Source organism: Rhinoderma darwinii, chromosome 2 (genome assembly GCF_050947455.1).
Source record: "Rhinoderma darwinii isolate aRhiDar2 chromosome 2, aRhiDar2.hap1, whole genome shotgun sequence".
Classification (NCBI taxonomy): Eukaryota; Metazoa; Chordata; class Amphibia; order Anura; family Rhinodermatidae; genus Rhinoderma; species Rhinoderma darwinii.
The window spans coordinates 338,729,704-338,753,494 of record NC_134688.1 but is presented as its reverse complement, the minus strand read 5'-3'; the positions used below and the strand labels follow the sequence as shown (position 1 = coordinate 338,753,494).

Here is a 23,791-nt window from a genome sequence, read left to right as displayed (position 1 = left end):
TGGGGGGATTGCTGTGTGGCAGTATATACATGGGGAGGGGGATTGCTGTACGGCGCTATCTACAGGGGGGGCTGTGTGGTGCTATCTACAGGGGGGCTGTGTGGCGCTATCTACAGGGGGGCTGTGTGGCACTATCTACAGGGGGTCTGTGTGTGACGCTATCTACAGGAGGACTGTGTCGCTATCTATAGGTCTGTGTGGCGCTATCTACAGGGGGACTGTGTGGCGCTATCTATGGGGGGTCTGTGTGACGCTATCAATAGGGACAGTGGTGTAACAGAGGGATTCTTTCTTTGATACCGATAATTGGTGTTTATAACGGTCTATTTTACTGGTGTACTTGTAATATTTTAGTATTTAAAAAAGTAATTCAAACTAATTTAACTATTATTTAGTCGCTATATTAGCATTTATTGCAGTTATTACTTTAGGTCATCAGATCGCCCACCATTGATGGAGATTCGCCCTGCTCCCTAACTGCTCCGCTCAGGAGCTGCAAAGATTTAGAGGGAACATTGGCCGGGGGTATGTCCGGCAATCAACTGTATCTGCATCCCCAGGACACAGATAGAGTATAACCCAATGCTGAAGCAGGGAACCATCAGCTCCCTGCTTTAGAATTAGTTCAGAGAGGAGGAGAAGAGGGAGCTCCTCCACTCGCCGACTTGGGCGGAATCCCCATTGCCGATGATCAGGTTGGGGGTTTCGCTCCTAGAGAAAACCCCTGAGGTCACTGTACATATATGGACATTGACGTCAGGGGCTCCTCCTGGAGCGGAATTCCCAGCCAGAGTCGGCAACGGGGATTCTGCTCAAGGAGTAGCCACTGATGTCACTGTCCATATATGGACAGCAACAACAGGGCTTCCCTCTAGAAGCGGAATCCCTGGCCTATGCTCTGGCTGGGGATTCCGCTCTTAGAGTGCGTCCCAATGACACTATCTACAGGGGGGAAGCGCTATCTTCAAGGGGGTGTGGCATTATCAACATGGACATGGTGGCACAATATAGGGGTACTATCTACAACGGCACTGGCACTAGGGGCAGCTTTGGGGGCATTATACTGTATAAAGGCGGCTGGGGGCATTATACTGTATGGGGCAGCTGTGGGGCATTAAGCTATATTGGGCATTATATCACGTATTGGACCTACGTTTAGCATGCACGTTGGGAAAGCTATTTATGTACACGCTAACCATAGGGACTCATTAGCCTGACGGAGTCCAAAAGGTTGTGCTTTTTGGTCTCTGTCGGGCTGGTATAAGTCGGTATACCTTTTTTCTTTGAGGATGGAACAACGTAGTATACTACGCTATTCCATCCTGAGGGATCCCGAAAAAAACAAAACATACCGCGCAAGATACTGGAGCCTATATGAAGCATAGTCAATTTATGCTGCATTTTTGCTGATTTTCCGTTGTGGGTTTTCCCTATTGAATTCAGTGGGGATGCAAAACGCGCAACAGAAAGCCAAGCATAGTGACTTTTGCAGCGGTATCATACTTACCCAGAACTTCCTGCTTCCTCCAGCAGTCCGGCCTCCTGGGAACTACGTTTTATCCAGTGTGACCGCTGCAGCCAATCACAGGCTGCAGCATCACATGGCCTGCAATGTCCTCTTAGGAGGCTGGGCTACGCGCAGAAGAGAGGGAGGGGGTAACGCTGTGGGTTTTTTTTCAGCGCTGCTCTATGCAGCGGAAAGGTTAATAAATTGACCTGCGGTGCGGAATTTAAATCCAATTTATGCTGCATCCTAGTTGATTTTCCGTTACGGGCTTCACCCATTGAATTCAATGGGGATGCGAATCCCGCAACAAAAAGCTGCGTGGCGACTTTTGCGGCATATTCACAGTGATTCCGCCGCAAAAATCACAACTATGGAGAAAAGAAAAAACATACTTACCCAGAAGTCTGTTTCTCCGTCCAGTGCGGCATCCCATGTGACCGCTGCAGCCAATCACAGGCTGAAGCGGCGGTCACACGGGATGAAACGCCATCCCAGAAGGCCAGCCTGGATGGCGTCAGAGGGCCAGCCTCCTGGGATGCTGTTACATCCCATGTGAACGCAGCTGCAGTGGTCACACGGGCTGCAGCGTCATCCAGGGAGGCCGGATCGGACTACACAGGAGGGACGGATCGCCATAACGGCCCTGGTAAGTAGGAGTTTTTTACTGCTGCTTTCTGCGGAAAACAAAGTTTCATACTTATCTAGCCATGGCGACGCGTCCCTCAGCTGTTCTGCAGGCCGGCCTGCTGGGGTGACGTTTCATCCCCTGTGATCGATGCAGCCAAACGTCACAGGAGGCCGGCCTGGATAAATTAGAACAGAATTCTGGGTAAGATTTTTCTTTTTTCCGAGTTGTGATTTTTGCGGCACAATCACAGCTTTTCCTCTGCAAAAATCGCAACATCTGCTATTGGTTGTGGGTTTTGCCTCCCCCTTGAATTCAATGGGGGAAAACTCGCAACAAAAAAGCAGCTATTACGCAAATACAATTGACATGCTGTGGATTCAAAAACTGCACCGCAGGTCAGTTTGAGTGTTTTTTCTGCTCATCATTTACACCGCTTGTGGATGAGATTTGTTCAAATCTCTTCCACTTTGCTGCTACTCTATTATTCTGTGGATTTTCCACAACTAAATACATTGCGGAAAAGCCACAGTATTTACTCTACGTGTAAACTTACCCTTCGCGTGAGTCAGGTGAGTTTTATAATTTGCAGATTTTACACGTCACCCTGTTGCATTGCAATGGGTAAAATCTGCAACAAATCTGCGATGTGTGAACTCAACCTTAGGCCGGATTCACACGAGCGTGTTCGTTTTGCGTGCGAAAAAGGTACATAACAGCTCCGTGTGTCAGCAGCGTATGATGCGGCTGTGTGATCTTCGCGCAGCCGCCATCATTATGTCACTCTGTATGTTTGTAAACAGAAAAGAACGTGGTACTTTTGTTTTCATTCATAGTTTTTACTGCTGTTGCGCGAATCACGCGCGTCACACGGAAGTGCTTCCGTGTGCTGCGGGTGATTTTCACGCACCCATTGACTTCAATGGGTGCATGATGCGCGATAAACGCACAAATATAGGACATGTTGTGAGTTTTATGCAGCGGACACACGCTGCGTAAAAATCACTGACTGTGTGAATGGCCCCATTGACTAACATAGGTCAGTCGAGGTGCGTGAAAATCACGTTCGTCTGAATAAGCCCTTAGGGCAGAAATTCTCTCTTCAGCAGCACTATATGTATGGAGACATACGGAGGAACAAGGAGGGTGGAGCTGGGTGGGGAGGGGTATCAGGGCTGCCAGGAGGACTTTGATAGGTGAAGTAATCCTGTAGTTCACAGGAAGTCAGCCATACAGGAGAAACTGATCTCCTGCCTAACACATGAGAGAATGGCCTATTTTGGTGGTCATATGAAACATCTGCTCATAATGAAGGGGTTAAAAATACATGGATGCAATGGAGCTTAGAAGAAACAAAAGACACCGCTAGAATATTGCCGTTGCGTTAGCATTAAATGAGCAAAAAAAACGTTTTTTGCTGGAGTGCTTCTTTTATCAGTTTCCCCAATTACGGTCGGGATATGCTATTTGTTTTAAATACTTACATGCGAGATGCTTTTAATGCAAAAGTTGCATCTAAGCCCATATAGGTCTCCACTAATTCATCTATGGAAATGATCGGTCACTCTAGCTTTTCCTCAGGGGTAATCTTTCTTTTGTATTGGTATCTATTCGATACATCTTTATGCAAATTCCCATCTAATTTAAGGGAAGGGTGACCTGGAACTTAACCCCTTCAGGACTCAGCCTGTTTTGGCCTTCAGGACCCAGCCAATTTTTTCAAATCTGACATGTGTCACTTTGTGGTAATAACGTTGGAATGCTTTTACCTATCCAAGCGATTCTGAGAGTGTTTTCTCGTGACATGTTGTACTTTATGTTAGTGAAAAAAAATTGTCGATCATTTTGATATTTATTTCTGAAAAACACCACAATTTAGAAAAAATTTGCAAAAATTTGCATTTTCTAAATTTAAACGTATCTGCTTGTAAAACAGATAGTAATACCACACAAAATAGTTACTAGTTAACATTTCCCATATGTCTACTTTATGTTTGCATCGTTTTTTGAACGTCCTTTTATTTTTCCAGGACGTTACAAGGCTTAGAACTTTAGCAGCAATTTCTCATATTTGAAAGAAAATTTCAAAAGGCTATTTTTTCAGGGACCAGTTCAGTTCTGAGGTGGCTTTGAGGGCCTTATATATTAGAAAATCCCCAGAAATCACCCCATTTTGAAAACTGCACCCCTCAAGGTATTCGAATCAGCATTCACAAAGTGTTTTAACCCTTTAGGCGTTTCATAGGGATTAAAGCAAAGTAGAGGTGAAATTTAAAAATTTCATTTTTTTTCTTCGAAAATTCATTTGTAATAAATTTTTTCTGTACCACTGAAGGCTTTACCCAAGAAATGCAACTCAATATTTATTGCCCAGATTCTGCAGCTTTTAGAAATATCCCACATGTGGTCCTAGTGCGGTAATGTACTGAAACACAGGCCTCAGAAGCAAAGAAGCACCTAGTGGATTTTGGGGCCTCCTTTATTTAGAATATATTTTAGGCACCATGTCAGGTTTGAATAGGTCTTGTGGTACCAAACCAGTAAAGACCCCCCCAAAAGTGTCCCCATTTTGGAAACTATACCCCTCAAGGAATTTATCTATGGCTTTAGTTAGCATTTTGAACCCACAGTTTTTTTGCTAAATTTATTTGAATTAGTATATGAAGATGAAAATCTACTTTTTTTGTGAAAAAACTTAGAAATTTTTAAATTTTACAAGCAATAAAGTAAAAAAAACACCCCAACATATGTAAAGCAATTTCTGCCGATTACGGAAATACCCCATATGTGGTAATAAACTGCTGTTTGGACCCACAGCAGGCCTCAGAAGAGAAGGAGCACCATTTGGATTTTGGATTTCTGATTTTGCTGGAATAGTTTTCAGTGCCGTGTCGCGTTTGCAATGCACTGGAGGGATGAAAACCACCCAATAGTGACCCCATTTTGGAAGCTACACCCCTCAAGGAGTTTTTCTAGGGGTAGAGTTAGCATTTTGACCCCACAGGTGTTTTGCTGAATTCATTGGAATTAGTCTGTAAAGGTAAAAATCTACTTTTTTTCTGTAAGAACTTAGACAATTTTAATTTTTACAAGGAATAAAGGAGAAAAAGCACCCCAACATTTGTAAAACAAGTTCTCCTGATTACGTAAATACCCCACATGTGGTAATAAACTGCCGTTTGGATCCACACCGGGGCTTAGAAGGGAAGGAGCGCTATTTGGCTTTTGGAGCACAAATTTAGCTGGAATAGTTTTTGGGTGTCATGTCTAATTTGCAAAGCCCCCGAGGGACCGAAACAGTGGAAGCCCTCAAAAAGCAACCCCATTTGCGAAACTACACCACTTAAGGAATCTATCTAGGGGTATAGTGAGCATTTAGGCCCCATACGTCTTTTGCAGAATTTATTAGAATTAGGCTGTGAAAATTAATATCAACATTATTTCCACTAAAAAGTTGAATTTTTTCAATTTCACAAAGGATAAAGGAGAAAATGCACCCCAACATTTGTAAAGCAATTTCTCCCGAGTACGGCAATACCCCACATGTGGTCATAAATGTTTTTTCATTAGAAAGTAATTAACCCTTTCCGAACTGATCCATGTTTTGCTTTTTTCTTTTTCGTTTTTCCTCCCCGCTTTCCGAGAGCCACAACGTTTTTTATTTTTCCGTCAATAGAGTGGTGTGAGGGCTTATTTTTTGCGGGACGAGCTGTAGTCTTTATTGGTACCATTTTTTGGTACATAAGACTTTTTGAGCACTTTTTATTAAATTTTTTGGTAGAGCCAAGGTGACCAAAAAACTGAGATTTTGCCGTTTAAAATTCTTTATTTTTCACGGCCTTCACCGTGTGAGTTAAATAATGGTACATTGTAATAGCTTGGACTTTTACAGACGCAGCGATACCAATTTTGTGTATTTTTTTTTACATTACTTTAGAGAAAAAATGTGAAAAGGGTTTCTTTTTGGACTTTAAATATTTATTAAATTTTTTCCACTAATAACTATTTACTTTTGTTTTTAGAAATTTTATTAGTCCCCCCACAGCTGACACCCGCAGCGTATGGTGCGGGCTCAGTGCGTGAGACGCTCCATATATCATCCCCCACACCACAACATGCTATTAAGTCATGGTGCGCGAAGGGTTTAATGCGCAGCGGATGGTGCAGAGTGAAAATTACAATTTCCACTGATGTGCCATTTTAGTGCACTATATGTTGTGCCCAGTTTGTGCCACAAATACCACATAAAATATTAACCGGGTTCTCCCGGGTATGGCGATGCCATATCGGTGGACGTAAACGGCTGTTTGGGCACGCTGTAGGGCTCAGAAGGGAGGGACGCCATTTGGCTTTTGGAGCGCAGATTTTGCTTGGTAGTAGCTCTGGCGTTTTGCTGGCATTTCAGTTTATAATGTGGGGGCACATGTAGGCTTGGCAGAGTACATCAGGGCATAATAAGAGGGTATAATAATGTGGTAAATAAATAATCCACAGATATGTGCCCACTGTTGCACTTATAAATGGCACTCGATCCTATCCGCTTTTGGAACGCTCTGCACATTTTGCATCGCCATAATCTGGGAGCCGGAACTTTTTTTTATTTTTTCACCACCGGAGCTGCGTGAGGGCTTATTTGTTGCGGGACAATCTGTACTTTTCATTGGTACCATTTTGGGGTACATGCGATTTTGTTGATCACTTTTTATGCCATTTTTCGGCAAGCCAGGTGACCAAAAACCATAAATTCTGACTGATTTTTTATTTATTTTTGACGGCGTTTACCCTGGGCTATAAATGACCATTATACTATATTCTGCGGGTCGGTACGATTATGGCGATACCATATGTATATAGGGTTTTTTTTCATGTTTTGCAGCGTTTGCGCAATAAAATTACTTATTTAGAAAATAATTTATTTTCTGTGTCACCATATTCTGAGAGCCGTAAGTTTTTTATTTTTCAGTCAAAAAATCTGTGCAAGGGCTTGTTTTTTGCGGGACGGGTTGTAGTTTGTATCGGTACTATTTTGGCGTACATGCGACTTTTTGATCACTTTTTATTGCATATTTTGGGAGGGGTGGTGACCAAAAAAAAATAGTGATTCTGGCATTGTTTTTCGTTTATTTTTTTTGCGGTGTTCACCATGTGGGAAAAATAATATTATAGTTTTATAGTTGGGGTCGTTACGAACCCAGTGATACCAAATATGTGTACTTTTTTTAAAATGTTCATTTTTTTCCTATAATAAAATACTTATTATAGGAAAAAAAAGCAGTTCTTGTTTATATCGCTTATAACTTTGATTTTTACACTTTTTTTAAAAGATTTTTATTCTTTTTTTAACTTTTTCCACGTGTCCCACTAGGGGACACTTAGACTTGCAGCTCTGATCGCTGCTGGAATACATTACACTACACACGAAGTGTAATGCATTCCAACTGTCATTGTGACGTAACAGTCACACTGACAGGAAGCCTACGACAACCACCCTCCGGGCTGGTCCTCATAGGCTTCTGTACATGGCAGCCCGGAAGCCATTGTCCGGTTGCCATCGGTACCATCGCCAGCCCCCGTGATTTCACGTGGGGGCTGGCGATCGTCGCTAAACACCTTAATTGTGGCATTCAAAATCGAACGCCGCAATTAAGGGGTTAACTGCCGAAATCAGCGACGATGGGCCGCTGATCGGCAACGGGGAATGCAGGGCAGACACCCTGCACAGTTAACCGCCGCTGCGGTGTAGCACCCCGCGGCGGTTAACTGTCAAAGAACAGACAAAACTGCACGTCAAGGTGCGCAAACTTACTGCTCACCTCGACGTACAGTTACGTCAAGGGGTTAAAACACAATACACGCCCAGTTGGAAATAAGAGAAAACGCGCCCAGTTGTCCATTAGAAAGGCTCATTTGCATAAATATAAAATAGCTCATAACTTAGCCAAAAATTATCGTTTTTCAAAAAAAAAAAACAAAAAAAAAAACTTTACTGTTATCTACATTGCAGCGCCGATCACATGCAATAGGAGATAGGGGTTTGAGAATCTGGTGACAGAGCCTCTTTAATGAGGAAACTGAATGGAATGAGGTGTTAGGGGCCATCCCACTTAGTGGAGTCCATAGGCATTGGACTTTTTTGTATTGACCGTTTTCCTGGAGTTGGAATATTTATTATTTTAGAAAAACAGAAATACTTTATAAAAATGAAATTAAAACATATTTAGTAAATAAACACAATCGAAAACTCAGCCTTTAGTGAAATTTCCTTCCCACAAAGGAGCAGCATTATTAATATCTATATAATAAAACTTCATACACATTCGATTAAATAGTGACTTTATTTATAGAAGGTCAAAACCAAACACACAAAGCAAGTCACTGTCTGTTTTTTACTTATCAAAATTTGTTCAAGGTAGAATTCATTGTCAAGCAGTTAAAGCAGCACCTCATAAAATCCGCATAGCAGTTTGTACCATATATAATTTACAGTATTATCGTGTACATGTCCAATTGAAAAGTAGGAAGGTAAACCAAACACTAAGGTGAAAAACAAAAATCAATAATAGCAATGAATGAGGGCACACTATTACATGATCAAAACCTGGGTGAAACACTTGTAGTGGAAAATTCATACAGCTCGTTCTTGGATTACACATTGAGAATGTAGATACATGTAATATGAGATCAGAAAAGTTGGGTTTATGGATTTTTAAGGCTATGCCAGACATTATATACAACATTCACAATATAATCTAGGGATCGTGCACCATCTGAAGGCATACAATTCAAGAATGTATCAAGAAAATAAGTAAGGACCAAGATTATTGAATCATAGGACTGTCCAGAAGTGTATTTCATGGGTCTCAGCCTATGTAAAATTTAGTGTTGAAAAGCGCAGAAATCCATTTGTTCCATAGCAATGAAGAGTTAACTACAATCTGGTTGACTGGTACTATAACAAAAAATCATGAAGATAAAAGGGGTATTTTTAGAATCAACATTTATCACTTATTCAGAGTATACGCGATTAGTGTCTGATCGCTGAGGGCTCCACCAATAACTAGAACGGGGTTCCCAAGCCCTCCGTTTTTACTTACTGCAATAGTGCAGTGAGGAGAAAATGTGCCCTGCTGCTCTATTCAACGTCTGAGGGACTGACTGAAACATCCCAGTGCTGTCAGTGGTCTCCGTCAGTCCCATAGACATTGAATGAAGCGGCAACGTGCATGATCGTCTGCCGTTCCATTCACTGCGGTCTTGCAGTGAGGAAGAACATGTGGCTCCAGGACCCACATTCTAGTGATTGGTAGGATGTGGGGCTACAACAGACACTTATCTCTCCGGTGGCAGGGAGAAAGATGACTATATGGCAAAGTGCGAGGAAATATCTTATAAGGGTATGTTCACACGCCCCGAATTACGTCCGAAAATAGCGCCTCAATAGCGTTGACAAACATCTGCCCATTGAAAGCAATGGGCAGACGTTTGTCTGTTCACACGAGGCGTATATTTACGCGCCGCTGTCAAATGACGGCGCGTAAATGGACGTCCGCGTCAAAGAAGTGACCTGTCACTTCTTTGGCCGTAATTGGAGCAGTTATTCATTGACTCCAATGAATAGCAGCGCCAATTACGTCCGTAATGGACGCGGCGTTCAAGCGCCTGCACATGCCGTTACGGCTGAAATTACGGGGATGTTTTCAGGCTGAAACATCCCCGTAATTTCAGCCGTTACGGACGCCCTCGTGTGAACATACCCTTAGAGAGAAAGCCAGAAGACACTTGATTCAAGATCATGATTTCACGTAAAACCCTGTTCACATGGCAGAGTCCAACACATTTTCCGCCCCGGAATCAGCATGAAAAACACTTGTAACTAACCTCCCATTGTGGTCAAAGGGGAACTGCCCAGTTGTTCATACAGGACGGAATTTTCTAGCAGGCAAATATGTAAACCGCCTCGCTGAAAGAAAAAGTGACATATCACTTCTTGACGCAGTTTCTGCCAAGAAAACCGCATCAGGTAACCACAGGTAGATTAGCCCCAATAAGTGGGGATAATCACCATACAGAAGCAGATATTTTTACTGCTACACCGCCGCAGAAATCCAAGGGTCAGCCCGAATACTGCCATGGTTACTCAGCCAATTCCACATAAAAAATCAGCCATTTAAAAAATGTTGGTGTTCGCCAAAAGTTCCCAATAAAGGGGTTATCAGGGATTTGAAAAAGGGGTCTGCCCCAGAGTGGTGCTGAATGGGTTTGAGGGCTCTAAGGAGCACTGCAGCGCTTTCATTCTGAAAACCGATAGTGGTCCAAGCTTATGGGCAACATAGACGTGATCTTCTCACACATCTTTGACATGTCAGAAGATCAATTTTAGGTCAATTTTGAGCTTTAATTTGTAAAAATAAATGTAAGATTCCATCAGAGCCAAGGATTAATAGAGGTCTAATCCAAAAAAAAATAACGAGAAAAACAAGGATTTTCAAACAACAGTGGCTCTTCATACAGTGTAGCAAAGATCTTTTCCTACTTGACTATAAAGCTCATACACAAATGCGCGGAAAACCAACACTCCGGGGAAAACTTGGCTTTTGGTTTGTTGCAGTGAAGCAGGTGAGAGGATTTCAAGAACAATCTCATTCAAGTCAATGAGTTTTAATGTAAGTGGATACAAGTGGAACGCTCCCAAGTGCTGAAAGCATAGGCTTTACCAAGGACATTTGGACGAGTCCACGTGTTTACTTTTCTTTATTTACTACTCTGGCATCAAAGGATCTTAGTGAAACCCTTTATGTATTGGGTGCCTTGACATAATGCTAGTATGCAGAAAGGAAAAAATATATATATATTGTCAAAGTGAACTGAAGCTACTCAGCCCTGGTTCATGACATCAGTGCTTTATATACAGGAATACAATGCATTACATCAAAAACGTTCAATAAATACAGTTTATAAAACACAAACCATCATGGTAGTATAAAGACAACACAAGACAACAGCAGGTTGACTGATCTACTCTATGGCAGGCAAAACAATACCTATGACCACCAATAGGGTACTAGTTTTATAGAAAAAACAAACAAACATTAGCCCCTTAATAAAAATATATAAATTTTACTAAATACATGTCTTTAGAAATAATAAAAAAGAAGCTGCTTACATGGTTTGGTTTTGCTATCCAAATGACCCAACAGAGTTGGGTCCAAATTTCCGAGCTCAGCGATTCCCAGGATCCCCTGCATCCTCCCACAATCCCCCACGGCAGCCTAAACAGACTCTGAACATGAGAGATCGCTAGTTATTGTGCGTTGCCTAAAGTTTGTTGATCCCATAGAAATTGAAGAAAGCGGCAGCGCACATGCGCGACCGCCACTCCATTCAAAATCATTTTCATTGCAATCGTGCCATGAGCAGAATTTTTTTATTAAGGGGCCAATCTTTTTTTAAATGAAAGAAGTTATCTATTGGTGGTGATAAGAACCCTATAAAGCTACAAGCAGTCTCATTTCCCCCCTATCCATTGCCACCTATGCCAATCTTTTCTTATAAAGTGTCATAAACGACAGCGGAGGGAGAAAAAACATTAGTGTGCAAATAGCCCAACCTGACTTGTGGGTCTTCTGTAAACTATAGATGCTACAGTATAGCTTTCTACCACTAGGCAATGAGGTTAAGGATTTTATAGCTTATATCAGGACTATGTAACTGGTGGCTCTTCGAGGCTTTTTATGGCTCCTTTTTCATGTACAAACTGATACTACCAGCATAGAAAATAGTGAGCTGCAAGCCTCAAGCACCTTCAAGAATACATGATCTAAAGAATTTCTGAATCATAACATATTAAATACATGGAACTGGGTCAGTAAACATTCCATTATATTTAGAATAGAATACAAGACCTAGCCGGTCACACAAGTTACATCACATAACATTACACAGATTGCTGAGGTTGAGGACTTGAATACTGAGAAGATCATCATATACTGGTTAATTTAGATGCATTCTTGACCCGATACACACCCTGCAGGGTTTATACATAGCAAAATAGTGACTACATCTCAAAATTGACAAGTTGGGAGCTTTATTGTACGTTGTTCTTATAAAGGACTGTTAATTCAATACTGGAACGTTAGCAGGACTGGGGCTAAAATCTAGGTGTAAACCTACACAGCTAATCCGGTCTGAGGTCGAACATTTTGAGCTTTAACAAATCACCTTCGAATTTAAAAATTAGTAGTTCCCCCTCTTTAGAAATTGCTTTTAGTCAATTGTCTTAATTCAATCATATGCATATACACCGATTGTCCTTTAATCCAGCACTACAAGAAGTCAGATGATCCGGCACAATATAATGTGGAATTTCATGAGACGAGTAGCAGAATACTGAGCAGAAAGAACCAGCTCCTCTACATTTACCAGTTTTATATACTTTTCAACGACCGTCTGATAGTCCAGCATCCACCAGTTCCCAAGGATACTGGATTAAAGGAATTCTACTTAGGGTAGTAAAATGGTTTTACCTACACATCCTCAGGGTATGTTCACACAGGCTATTTTCGGCCCTAAAAACAGCTGAAAATTCGGAAGCAGAACGTCTCCAAGCATCTGCCCATTGATTTCAGGGGTGTTTTTTTACACCTCGTTTTCCGAAAACGGCACGTAGAAAAAAAGACACGCGAAAAAGAAGTGCATGTCACTTCTTGGGACGTTTTTGGAGGCGTTTTTCACTGGAAAAACAGCTCCAAAAACGTCTAAAAAGCAGGAGCTATTTTCCCTTGAAAACAGCTCTGTATTTTCAGATGTGTTTGAGTTTGTGTGTGCACAGACCCTTATGCTTAGTGAGCTTCCCGTAATACAACTAGTGCAGACTGTTCGACAACTTTTTCAATAGAAAGATATTCGAGTACTTTCATGAAATCTATATGACAGATTTAGCAAATGTCTATAATGGTGCACAGTTAATAGCAGATGGTCAGCTTTTATGCATAGGGAAAGTGGTTGTCCTGAAAGTATAAACCCCTTAAAGGCTGTGTACACCTTTGAAAACTATTTTCTTTTATAAAGCAGTGTATCAGTGTGATTGGTACAACTAGAATTACTTTATTAAAAATTATTTTTACTTTTTAAGATACAGCTGCTTTGTATTCGGTCTACAGAGCAGCTGTCTCTTGCGCTGAAGCACCGACTGGATCAGCAACGGCGGGTCCTTCATGTCCCTGACACTCAGGATCGAGCGGTTATCGATCACATCTAAGTTCATAACTTAGACGTGATCGATAACAGGTCGATCCTGCGTAAACGCTGTAACGGAGCCAGTCGGTGTCGCGGACCTGACGGATTTGGGTTTGAGTGCAAGATACAGCTTGTATCTCAAAAAGTTATTTGCTTTTTTTTTTAAAATAAAAAACAATTACAAAAGTTGTTTCAAATATGATACATTGTTGTTGTTGTTGTTGTTTACATAGTCTTTAAATGTAAAAAAAAAAAATTATTGTTTGACAAACTAAATGCAATGCAGAGTGACCAGTGTTCGGCCACATTTTGAGGGTTGTTATGCCAATCAGATAACTTCCATGGAGTTACCCCAATTCACATTGGCTATCTCTATGGAGACAATAATGGGCAAGTAGATGCCAGATCTCTGGAGGACTATGTTTAAAGACATGAAATGATATGTCTATATTATTACTGATTTAGTATTGGAACAGTAAAGAGATGCTGTACTATTCTTCTGCACACCCTACGCTTTATAGATTGTCTCAAGAGCAACATGCCCGTCGTGTCTCTGGAGATCGTGGTTTTCAAATAAAGAAAAAGTTCAAGAATGAGTAGCATATGAAAACATATGCGAGGAGTACAGTTCTCATCATCGGCACTTGATTCCGGCTAAATAGTGTAACTTGATGCAGCATGTGTTCTCAGTTATCAAGCTGAAAGATGGTGATATAAAGGCTATAGTCAAATATAACTCACCCAGCATGAAAAACGTAAAGAATACTTTCCAGGCCCAATAAAATTTGCTATATTCTAATGCTTAGACACTTGCATGCAGTTGCCTTATCCCAAGGGCTACTTCAAAATGCAGTAAAAAAAAACTTAAATTCTGTGCATTACAGAACGCTACGGTTTCATGTGTTTCATTGCAATATCACTGAAACATGCAAAGTTGCAAATCAATAAATATATAACATCTGTTCTGCTTGTAAACAGTCACTTCTAGGTAAAAAGCTCAAGGACTCGGCCATGAAATACTGATCTTGGTCATGGGTATTTCAGTGGACCCCTTCAGGTCGAATTTCCAGACTAGGGAATGCAATGGGAGGATATGATGCTTGCAACTGCACAATAAGGTAACCTGTGAAGATCGAACAGTTTTACTGCTTTCTGACCCAAGAACAAAGCAGAGAAAAGGACAAATCTTGTTCAGGATTTGGCTTTTCTGTAACATGGGTTCAGACGTGTGAGGTAGCTTCCACCAATTCTATTAAGATTTGAGGTGTTGTTACACCTCCCCAAAGTTAGTATGGCCGGTTTCCTTGGCATGATCCCTTGCTGCCGACTGTCCTGTTAAGCCTTTCTGACAAACCATACAGCGCAGGGCAAATTTATTAACATCTGTAAACTGCCTCTTTCTCCTGGCATCATCTGCAAGCTCTAAAGCCTGCACCAACGCCTCATCATCAGACATGGGGAAAATGGTCATAGGTGGCATGTCAGAATCGGAAAACTGGCGCTGCAAGGGGTCGTAGTGAATACCATCATAAATCAGCAGTACTCTTCTATTGTAGCCAGCATCTTCCCCAAATCGGTCAATCCTCACTGTTTGGGTATCCACCACACAGATTTCACACTGATAGAATTTGGAAAGTATTGATACTTCGATGGCACCTCCCCAGGTGTCTTCTCTGCGGATCCAGGCACAATACTCTTCATTGCTTTTACCCAGAACTGCTTCACTGTAACCTGTTGGATCACTGGCAACAATCTCCGCAATTAAACTGCGCATTTCTGGTGCACAGGCTGGGTCATATACGCCACCTTCTACCACATAATAGACACTTGTGAAGAGGCAAGAATTGTCGGCTGGTACTACCCTACGCACAATCTCCGGACTTTCTAATATGGTTCGATCGTTAATACTATATTTTGAGGCAGGTGTAGGTTTACTTTTATCTTCCTCCACAATAAGAGTGTCACCTGTTAAAAAAAAGACAGAAGGAAAACATAAAGCCAAGCATACATGTGAAACAGAGAGAGAGGGTTATCACATCCTGTATTACTATCCATAGGTTCATGTCCTATTTTCGCACGGACCCTTCACACGGTCTGTTGAAACAACGGCTGTGTGAATGGCCACATTGAATTACATAGGTCCGTGGGACGGCCGCGGTTTCAACGGCCGTCCCACGAACGTTTAACACGCTCGTGTAAATAAGGCCTTAAGGCTACGTAGACGCGCAGCGGATTTGCTGTGAATTTTAAGTCCGGATTTGTGGACTGAAAATCTGCAGCAGGATACAGTAGACCAAAGCAGTGATCCCCAACCACCGGGCCACGGATCATTTGGTACCGGGCCGCGGTATCTGGTATCCGCAGGGATAAGCGCACCAAACCATATTGCAGTTTTTCATCCAGAATTTCCGCTGTGGAAAACTTCTGAGCATTTAGCCAGCCTGCTAGCAGGCCGGCCTTGTGGGATGCATCCCAGGAGGCCGGCCCTCTAACGTCATCCAGGCTGGGCTCCTGCTATAATGTTTCATCCCATGTGACTGCCGATGCAGAAGTCACATGGGATGACACGTCACCCCAGGAGGCCAGCCTGGAGGAAGAACACAGACTTCTGGGTAACTTTTTTTTTTCTGAGTTGTGTTTTTGCAGCGGAATCTCTGCGATTCCGCCGCAATAACTGCTATTTGTTGTGGGTTTTACCTCCCACTGAATTCAAGGTGGAAAACCCGCAACAAACAAGCAGCGTTTACGCAAATACAATTGGCATGCTGCAGAATAAGACACTACACCGCATGTCAGTTTCTGAGCGGTTCTTCTGCTCACTATTTACGCAGTGTGTGGATGGGATTTGTTCTCTCATTCACTTTGATGCCACTAGGATAGGCCTTAAATATCAGTGGGTGTTGGACTGCTGGCACCCCCGCGATCAACTGACTGAAGGGGCCACAACCTTAGTCGCCACAGCCTTTTCCCAGTTTACAGGCACAGCGCCGTACACATCCGGAGCGAATGTGCCTGGGATTGCAATTCCGGTCCCCTTCAAGTAAACAGGACGGAGCTGCAATCCTAGGAACTGCCGCTACCGATGTGTACAGCGCTGAGCCTGGTAAACACTGAAGGGACCCTTCAGTAGCTGATCGGCATGGTTACCGGGAGTTGGACTCCCATCAATCTGATATTTATGGCCTATCCTAAGGATAAGTCAGCAATAAAATATGTCCGGACAACCCCTTTAAGAGGATGACATGTACAGACCTAATATTTCTCGGAGCTGAGCGGTCAAAACCATTGTTTCCGGTCTACACAATCCTCTGCAAGCTCAACAAATCAGCAGCAGACCAAAACTTTAAGGGTATGTGCACACGTAGTGACCAAAAACGTCTGAAAATACGGAGCGGTTTTCAAGGGAAAACAGCCCCTGATTTTCAGAAGTTTTTTGAGCAACTCGCCTTTTTGCAGCGTTTTCTACGTCCGTTTTTAGAGCTGTTTTCATTGGAGTCTATGAGAAAATGGCTCCAAAAACGTCCCAAGAAGTGTCCTGCACTTCTTTGACGAGGCAGTCATTTTACGCGTCGTCGTTTGACAGCTGTCAAACGACGACGCGTAAATGACAGGTCGTCGGCACAGTACGTCGGCAAACCCATTCAAATGAATGGGCAGATGTTTGCCGACGTATTGTAGCCGTATTTTCAGGCGTAAGTCGAGGCATAATACGCCTCCTTAACGTCTGAAAATAGGTCGTGTGAACCCAGCCTAAAGCTCATTTACACGACCACTGATCGGGCAAACAAGCGTACTTTCGAATACAGGTTTCAGATCATTGGCCCGTGTATACAGGGCACTGAACGGCCGACAAACAAGCAAATAATCTTCGGCCCCTATACAGTTTGCATAGGCCCATCTAAAGTGCCTTAAAACAAGTGTGTGTAAATCAGCATTGGGGGTATGTTCACACGCTATGTTTTCAGGTGTATTTTGGGGCGTAAACACCTCGAAATATGCCTTAACCCCTTAATGACCGGGCCATTTTGCACGTTAATGACCAAGGATTATTTTTTGTTTTTTCATGGTCGAATTCCAATAGTCGTAACTGTTTTTGTATTCCGTCTATATAGCCGTATAAGGGCTTGTTTTTGCGGGACGAGTTGTATTTTGTAATTGTACCATTTTTAGATGCTTATAACATATCGATTAACTTTTATGAACTTTATTTTAGGAGAGAATTGAAAATAAGAAGCTATTCCAGCATTGATTTTCACGGTATAAATTTACGCCGTTTACTATGCAGCGTAAATAACATGTTCACTTTATTCTATGGGTCGGCACGATTACGGGGATACCAAATATGTAAAGGTTTTATGTTTTCCTACGTTTGCACAATAAAAAGCCTTTTAGAAAAAAAATTACTTGTTTTTGCATCGCCGCATTCCAAGAGCCGTAACGTTTTTATTTTTCCGTCAATGTGGCCGTATTGGGGCTTGATTTTTGCGGGACAATGTGTAGTTTTCATTAGTACTATTTTGGGGTACATAGGACTTATAGATTAATTTTTATTTAATTTTTTATGGGGGGAATGGGAGAAAAGAGAGAATTTTGCCGTTGTTTTTTGTGTTTTTTTTGGACGCCGTTCATCTGGCGGTTTAATTAATGTGTTGATTTTAATGTTCAAGTTGTTACGATCGCGGGGATACCATATATGTGTATGTGTGATCTTTTACTAAATAAAATCACTTTTTGGGAAAAAAAATCGTTTTATTTGATTTTCACTGTAATTATTATTTATTTTTTTTCACCAACTTTATTTAACTGATTGCCATTTTTTTTTTTTAGTCCCACCAGGGGACTTCACTATGCGATGTGCCGATCGCATATATAATGCTCTGGTATACTTAGTATACCAAAGCATTATTGCCTGTCCGTGTAAAACTGACAGGCAATCTGTTAGGCGATGCCTCCGACATCGCCTAACAGGCAGATGCTGAAGGCAGACCTGGGGGTCTTTGTTAGACCCCCCGCTGCCATGGAAACCCGACGGCGTCCCGCGATTTGTTTGCGGGGGCGCCGATGGGGTGACAGAGGGAGCTCCCTCCCTCTGTCAAACACATTAGATGCCGCTGTCACTATTGACAGCGGCATTTAATGGGTTAAACTGCCGGAATCGGAGCGCGCTTCGATTCCAGCAGTTGCAGCAGGAGCCAGGCTGTGTATAACAGCCGTGCTCCTTCCGCTAATCGCGTGGGTACAGTGTCAGTACCCGCGCCATCACAGGACGGATATATCCGTCCTCCTGCGTGAACTAGCAGCTGCTGAGGACGGATATATCCGTCCTTCGGCGTTAAGAGGTTAAAGAGGCTCTGTCACCACATTATAAGAGCTATAACCTTCTTATTTTTGCGTCGACATAGCTGTATAAGGTCTTGTTTTATGCGGCACAAGCTGTACTTTTTAATAGCACCATTTTGAGGTACATATTTATTGATTAACTTTTATGAACTTTTTTTGGGGGGGGGGGGGGAATAGAAAAAAACCTGAAATTTCGCCACTCTTTTTCGCGTCCTAAATCTATGCCGTTTACAGTGTGATATAAATAACACAATAACTTTATTCAGTGGGTTGTTACGATTGCAACGATACCAAATTTGTATAGTTTTTGTATGTTTTACTACTTTTACACAGTAAAAACGCTTTTTTTTCAAAATTATTTGTTTTTGTGTCTCCATATTTGAAGAGGCGTAACTTTTTTATTGTTCCGCCGATGCGGTTGTATGAGGGCTTTTTTTTTGCGGGAAGACTTGTAGTTTTTATTGGTACCATTTTGGAGTAGATGCGACTTTTTGATCGCTTTTTATCACATTTTTTTAAAGTCAGGATTCACAGAAAACAGCAATTTTTCCATAGTTTTTTATTAAATACTTTACGGCGTTCACCGTGCGGGTTAAATAATGTAATAGATTTATAGTCGGGGTCGTTACGGACGCAGCGATACCAAATATGTGTAACTTTTTTTACTTTGTTTTTGTTTTTTAATAGTAAAGCAGTTTGTAAGGGGAAAAAGTGGGTTTTTCATTTTTTTTTTTTTATTAACTTTATTAAACTTTTTTTTTTACTTTTTTACTAGTCCCACTAAGGGACTTTAATATGCGATTCTCCAATCGCTCTTATAATACACTGCAATACTTTTGTATTGAAGTGTATTACTGCCTATCCGTTTAAAACTGACAGGCATCTGCTAGGTCATGCCTCCGGCATGATCTAGCAGGCATTCGCTCCAGGCAGACCTGGGGGCCTTTATTAGGCCCCCGGTTGCCATTAGAGACACAGACACTCGGCAATCTTATCGACGGGTGTCGGTGGGAGAGGGAGCTCCCTCCGTCTCTCCAAAACCACTCAGATGCGGTGCACGCTATTGTGCACCGCATCTGAGGGGTTATACCGGTGAGATCGATACTAATATCGATCTCACACGGCAGAGCAGGGACGCTCTCAGCCCTCAGCTGCCTCTGGCAGCTGAGAGCAGGGAGATTTGACGGCTCCCTGCTCTGTTTACTTTATCCTGATGCAGTGCCGTAAAAAGGCATATGCATCAGAATAAAGCCCGTTAGCGGCCGCCGTTAAAAGGCGTATTGGCGGTCACTAACGGGTTAAAGCACAGCACAGCGAGATCTTGCTGTGGATGACAACTTACAGCGTAGTCTCGCGAGTTTAAGTTTGCCTTGCTGTAAATCACAGACGCTACAGAAGTGTCAGGATTGTGAATAGACATGACGTCCTGGCTGGAGGTAACGTATATTCATTGTCAGGACACTGCAGTAATGTTAGTGTGTTTATGTGACTGCAAATAGCGATATAGCCATATCACTAGTGCAGTGTAAATGAATGGGGAGTGTATGACGCTGATTGGTCACCGATTGGTCAGCGTCATACACTCATCTGTATAACGCCCACTTGGTCATATAGTAAAACACGCCCAGTTGTCCATTGAGAAACTCATTAGAATAAAGCTAATATAGGTCATAACTCAGTCAAAAATGATCGTTTTTCTAAATAAAAAACGCTGCTGTAATCTACATTACAGCGCCGATCATATCATGCACAATATAGGCCACTTATAATCTGGTGACAGAGACTCTTTAAAAAAAAAAGGTAGCTAAACGCCTACAAACATCTGCTTATTTAATTCAGTGGGAAAAACAGTGTTTCTTTCAGGCAGGGAATTTTTTTTTTTACACCTCCGTTTTAAAACAGCGCGTAAAAAAATCCCCCTGTAAAAAGAAGGACCATGTCATTTCTTGAGACGTTTTTCATTTTGTCATTGGAAAAATTTTCAGCTATTTTTGATTCTGAGTGTGAACATACCCTTAGGCCCTTCCTGGTATTTTACGACAATGTATCAGTGAAGATATCATGTACCATACCGGAGACCAGGCTATTTAGCTCACAGAAGATCGCCTCGCTCAGATACAATTGTAGCAAAACATCAGATGTAAGCAGTATTAGGTATAGACATGTTTTCAACCAGAAACAAAAAGATTAGAAAATTGCAGAACTTCACATTATACATAAAACTGGAGAACAATAAAGCCATGTAGCCATAGTTAGGCGGGATTCACACGACAGGGTTTCCCGGCCGGGTGCCGGCCGTTCATAAATCGGCCGACACCCGGCTGCATTAGGAATAATAGACCCCTAATGGGGCTATTCACACAACCGATTCACACGGGAAAACCGGCTGTCAAAAAACGGGACATGTCCTATTTTCGGCCGGGTGCCCGGCCCCCATAGAAGTCTATGGGGCCGGGTAATACACGGCCATCACCGGAATGTGTCCCGAGTGATGGCCGGGTCTACCGTCGCGCACTCTCTCTCCTCCTCCTCACAGTGCAGACTGCATGTGAGGAGGAGGAGGAGGGTCTTTTTTTGCTCCCTGTAGGAGTCGGAATCGCCAATCCCCGGCCGAGGGATTAGGGATGCCTCTACAGGAGAAGTGAGAGACTACACTGTCCATATATGGACACAGCGATGTCACTCACTTCTGCAGCGGAATTCCCGACTCTATGGCCGGGGATGCCGCTACAGGAGAAGTGAGTGACTACACTGTCCATATATGGACACAGCGATGTCACTCACTTCTGCAGCGGAATCCCCGACTGTATGGCCGGGGATGCCGCTACAGGAGAAGTGCGTGACTACACTGTCCATATATGGACACAGTGATGTCACTCACTTCTGCAGCGGAATCCCCGACTTTATGGCCGGGGATGCCGCTACAGGAGAAGTGCGTGACTACACTGTCCATATATGGACACAGCAAAGTCACTCACTTCTGCAGCGGAATCCCCGACTCTATGGCAGGGAATTCCTCTTCAGGAGAAGTCAGTGCCTACACTGTCCATATATGGACATTGAAGTCAGTGACTTCTCCTGGAAGGGGGGGGGGGGGGATGGGTGCAACCTACAGGGGACTTGGTGGCATCGCCTACAGGGGGCAGGGTGGCATCGCCTACAGGGGGCTGGGTGGCATCGCCTACAGGGGGCTGGGTGGCATCGCCTACAGGGGGCTGGGTGGCATCGCCTACAGGGGGCTGGGTGGCATCGCCTACAGGGGGCTGGGTGGCATCGCCTACAGGGGGCTGGGTGGCATCGCCTACAGGGGGCTGGGTGGCATCGCCTACAGGGGGCTGTGTGGCATCGCCTACAGTGGGCTGGGTGGCATTACCTACCAGGGGGGCTGTGGCATTACCTACAAAGGGCTGTGTGTGGCAACAAATTTAAATGAAATTCATCCGATTTTAAAACGGACAGGGAAAAAAACGGATGGAAATCGGGTCCAAATCGGCCGGTAAAAACGGCAACAAGGCCCGACACGGAATCGGAACGGATGCAAACTGGCCGGGAAAAATCGGCCAAAAACGGCAGATTTTCCCGGCCCGACACTTGGACCCTGTCGTGTGAATGAGGCCTTGGCGTTTCAGTCTGTTGGCTGCTGCAGCAATATACCACAATGGCCAGAGGTTATAGGATGGAGAACTGTAGCTTTAGGGCATGTTCACAGAGTTTTTTTGCAGGTGGGATTTAACAAATCTCATCCACACGCAGCATAAAATTTCTGACCAGAAATTGACCTGCGGTGGGTATTTTTCATACCGCAGAATGTCAATTCCTGCTGCGGAAAGTGGGCTGAATTGCTGCGTTTTTCAGAGGAGATGTCACCATCTTCCAGCATGGAGAAAAATGCAGCAAAATACGCACCATTTTCTGCAGTAAAAAAAAGTGCCCCCTGAAAATGACAACACGGTCATGAGGGTGAGAGGAATGTATTGTAGTCCCGTGTGTGTGCAGCTGCAGAGATGGCAATGATGGGCACATACAGCAAATATTCCGCTTCTAAATAAACGAGGTTCAATAACCTTCCAGATCCCCCCAGCAGCCCACTCGTAGGCACCGCGAGGCAATTCTCACCCGATTTGATGGGTAGATCTCGTAGAGTGGCATCTCTATCACTGAGGTCGAGACTGGCAGGGGGGTATCCCACCATAACTCGCTGAGTGGGGCCCGAGATTCCGGTCACGCCAGCAATCCGCTCCTGCAGCTCACGGACACTGGAGACGTCAGTCAAGCCCTGCAGCAGGTGAGCGCCCTCCCGGGTTTTACAGCGGAGCCGCAGCATTTTACTGGAGCTAGGACCGGGACTAGTCACACAGGGTAATAATACAACAATGGTGAGGACGCCGGCTGGGCCCGCTGACTCATGGAGTCTCGCGAGATTTCACCATGGCGCTTGGCTACAGAATCCATGCATCTTCTAGTGAGGCTCGTACATTACCAGCGCCGCTTTCTGCAGGTAGCTGCACGCAGGGGGTTGTGTTACCTCACTGACGCCATTCGTCTGACTGGAGTGTGGTTCTTCTCCTGTCGTGTATGTTTGTAGGACATTGTCAAGAATCAACTGGCTGCTCAGTTTGTGAAGTGAAAGCATAACCCCCAATATCCTGATTGGAAATAGAATCACTATGGCTACTTATACGCCCGAAAAAAATATTAAAGAAAGTATACAGAGCCCATTGACTTGTATGGGGCAGACAGATATCAAAACAGGCTGGATTCTTTTTGTTTACAGTAAATTTTTTTCGAATTTTTTTTTTTTGTATTCGCCTCCCCGCGTTTTTTATGTTGACAAATACGTAAGATGCCTTAATTGCGCTGTTTCCGTAACTCCCGACCATGTAATCAGGAAGTGGCCGGGAGGCAGCGTGAGCCCAAAAAGCTAGAACGCGGTTTAGGGGGCCCCGTTCTAGAGATAAGTGCGGGTCCCAGAGGTGCGACCCGCATCTATCTGACATTTATGATATGACGTGAACGTGTCATAAATGTCCTTCATGGGAAAACCCCTTTAATGCTACTATTCTCTGGAACACTAGTGTTATGGA

General features: G+C 43.3%; 1 protein-coding gene across 1 annotated transcript; it reads right to left on the bottom strand.

The window, feature by feature from the left end:
* Nucleotides 1-9,847: 9,847 nt before the first annotated feature.
* On the bottom strand, nt 9,848-23,322 carry YOD1 (YOD1 deubiquitinase). The gene is made up of 2 exons (XM_075853700.1): nt 22,824-23,322; nt 9,848-15,332 (listed from the first exon to the last, which is right to left on the bottom strand). Exons 1-2 carry the CDS (start codon nt 23,029-23,031, stop codon nt 14,638-14,640), a joined length of 903 nt encoding a protein of 300 aa, XP_075709815.1. The 5' UTR covers nt 23,032-23,322; the 3' UTR covers nt 9,848-14,637.
* Between the last annotated feature and the right edge of the window lie 469 nt (nt 23,323-23,791).

Coding starts and splice junctions, on each gene's coding strand:
- YOD1 (XM_075853700.1), bottom strand. CDS start 23,031: ATGCTGCGGCTCCGCTGTAAAACCCGGGAGGGCGCTCACCTGCTGCAG. Junction 15,333..22,823: donor AGATCTACCCATCAAATCGG/GTGAGAATTGCC, acceptor TTTTTTTAACAG/GTGACACTCTTATTGTGGAG.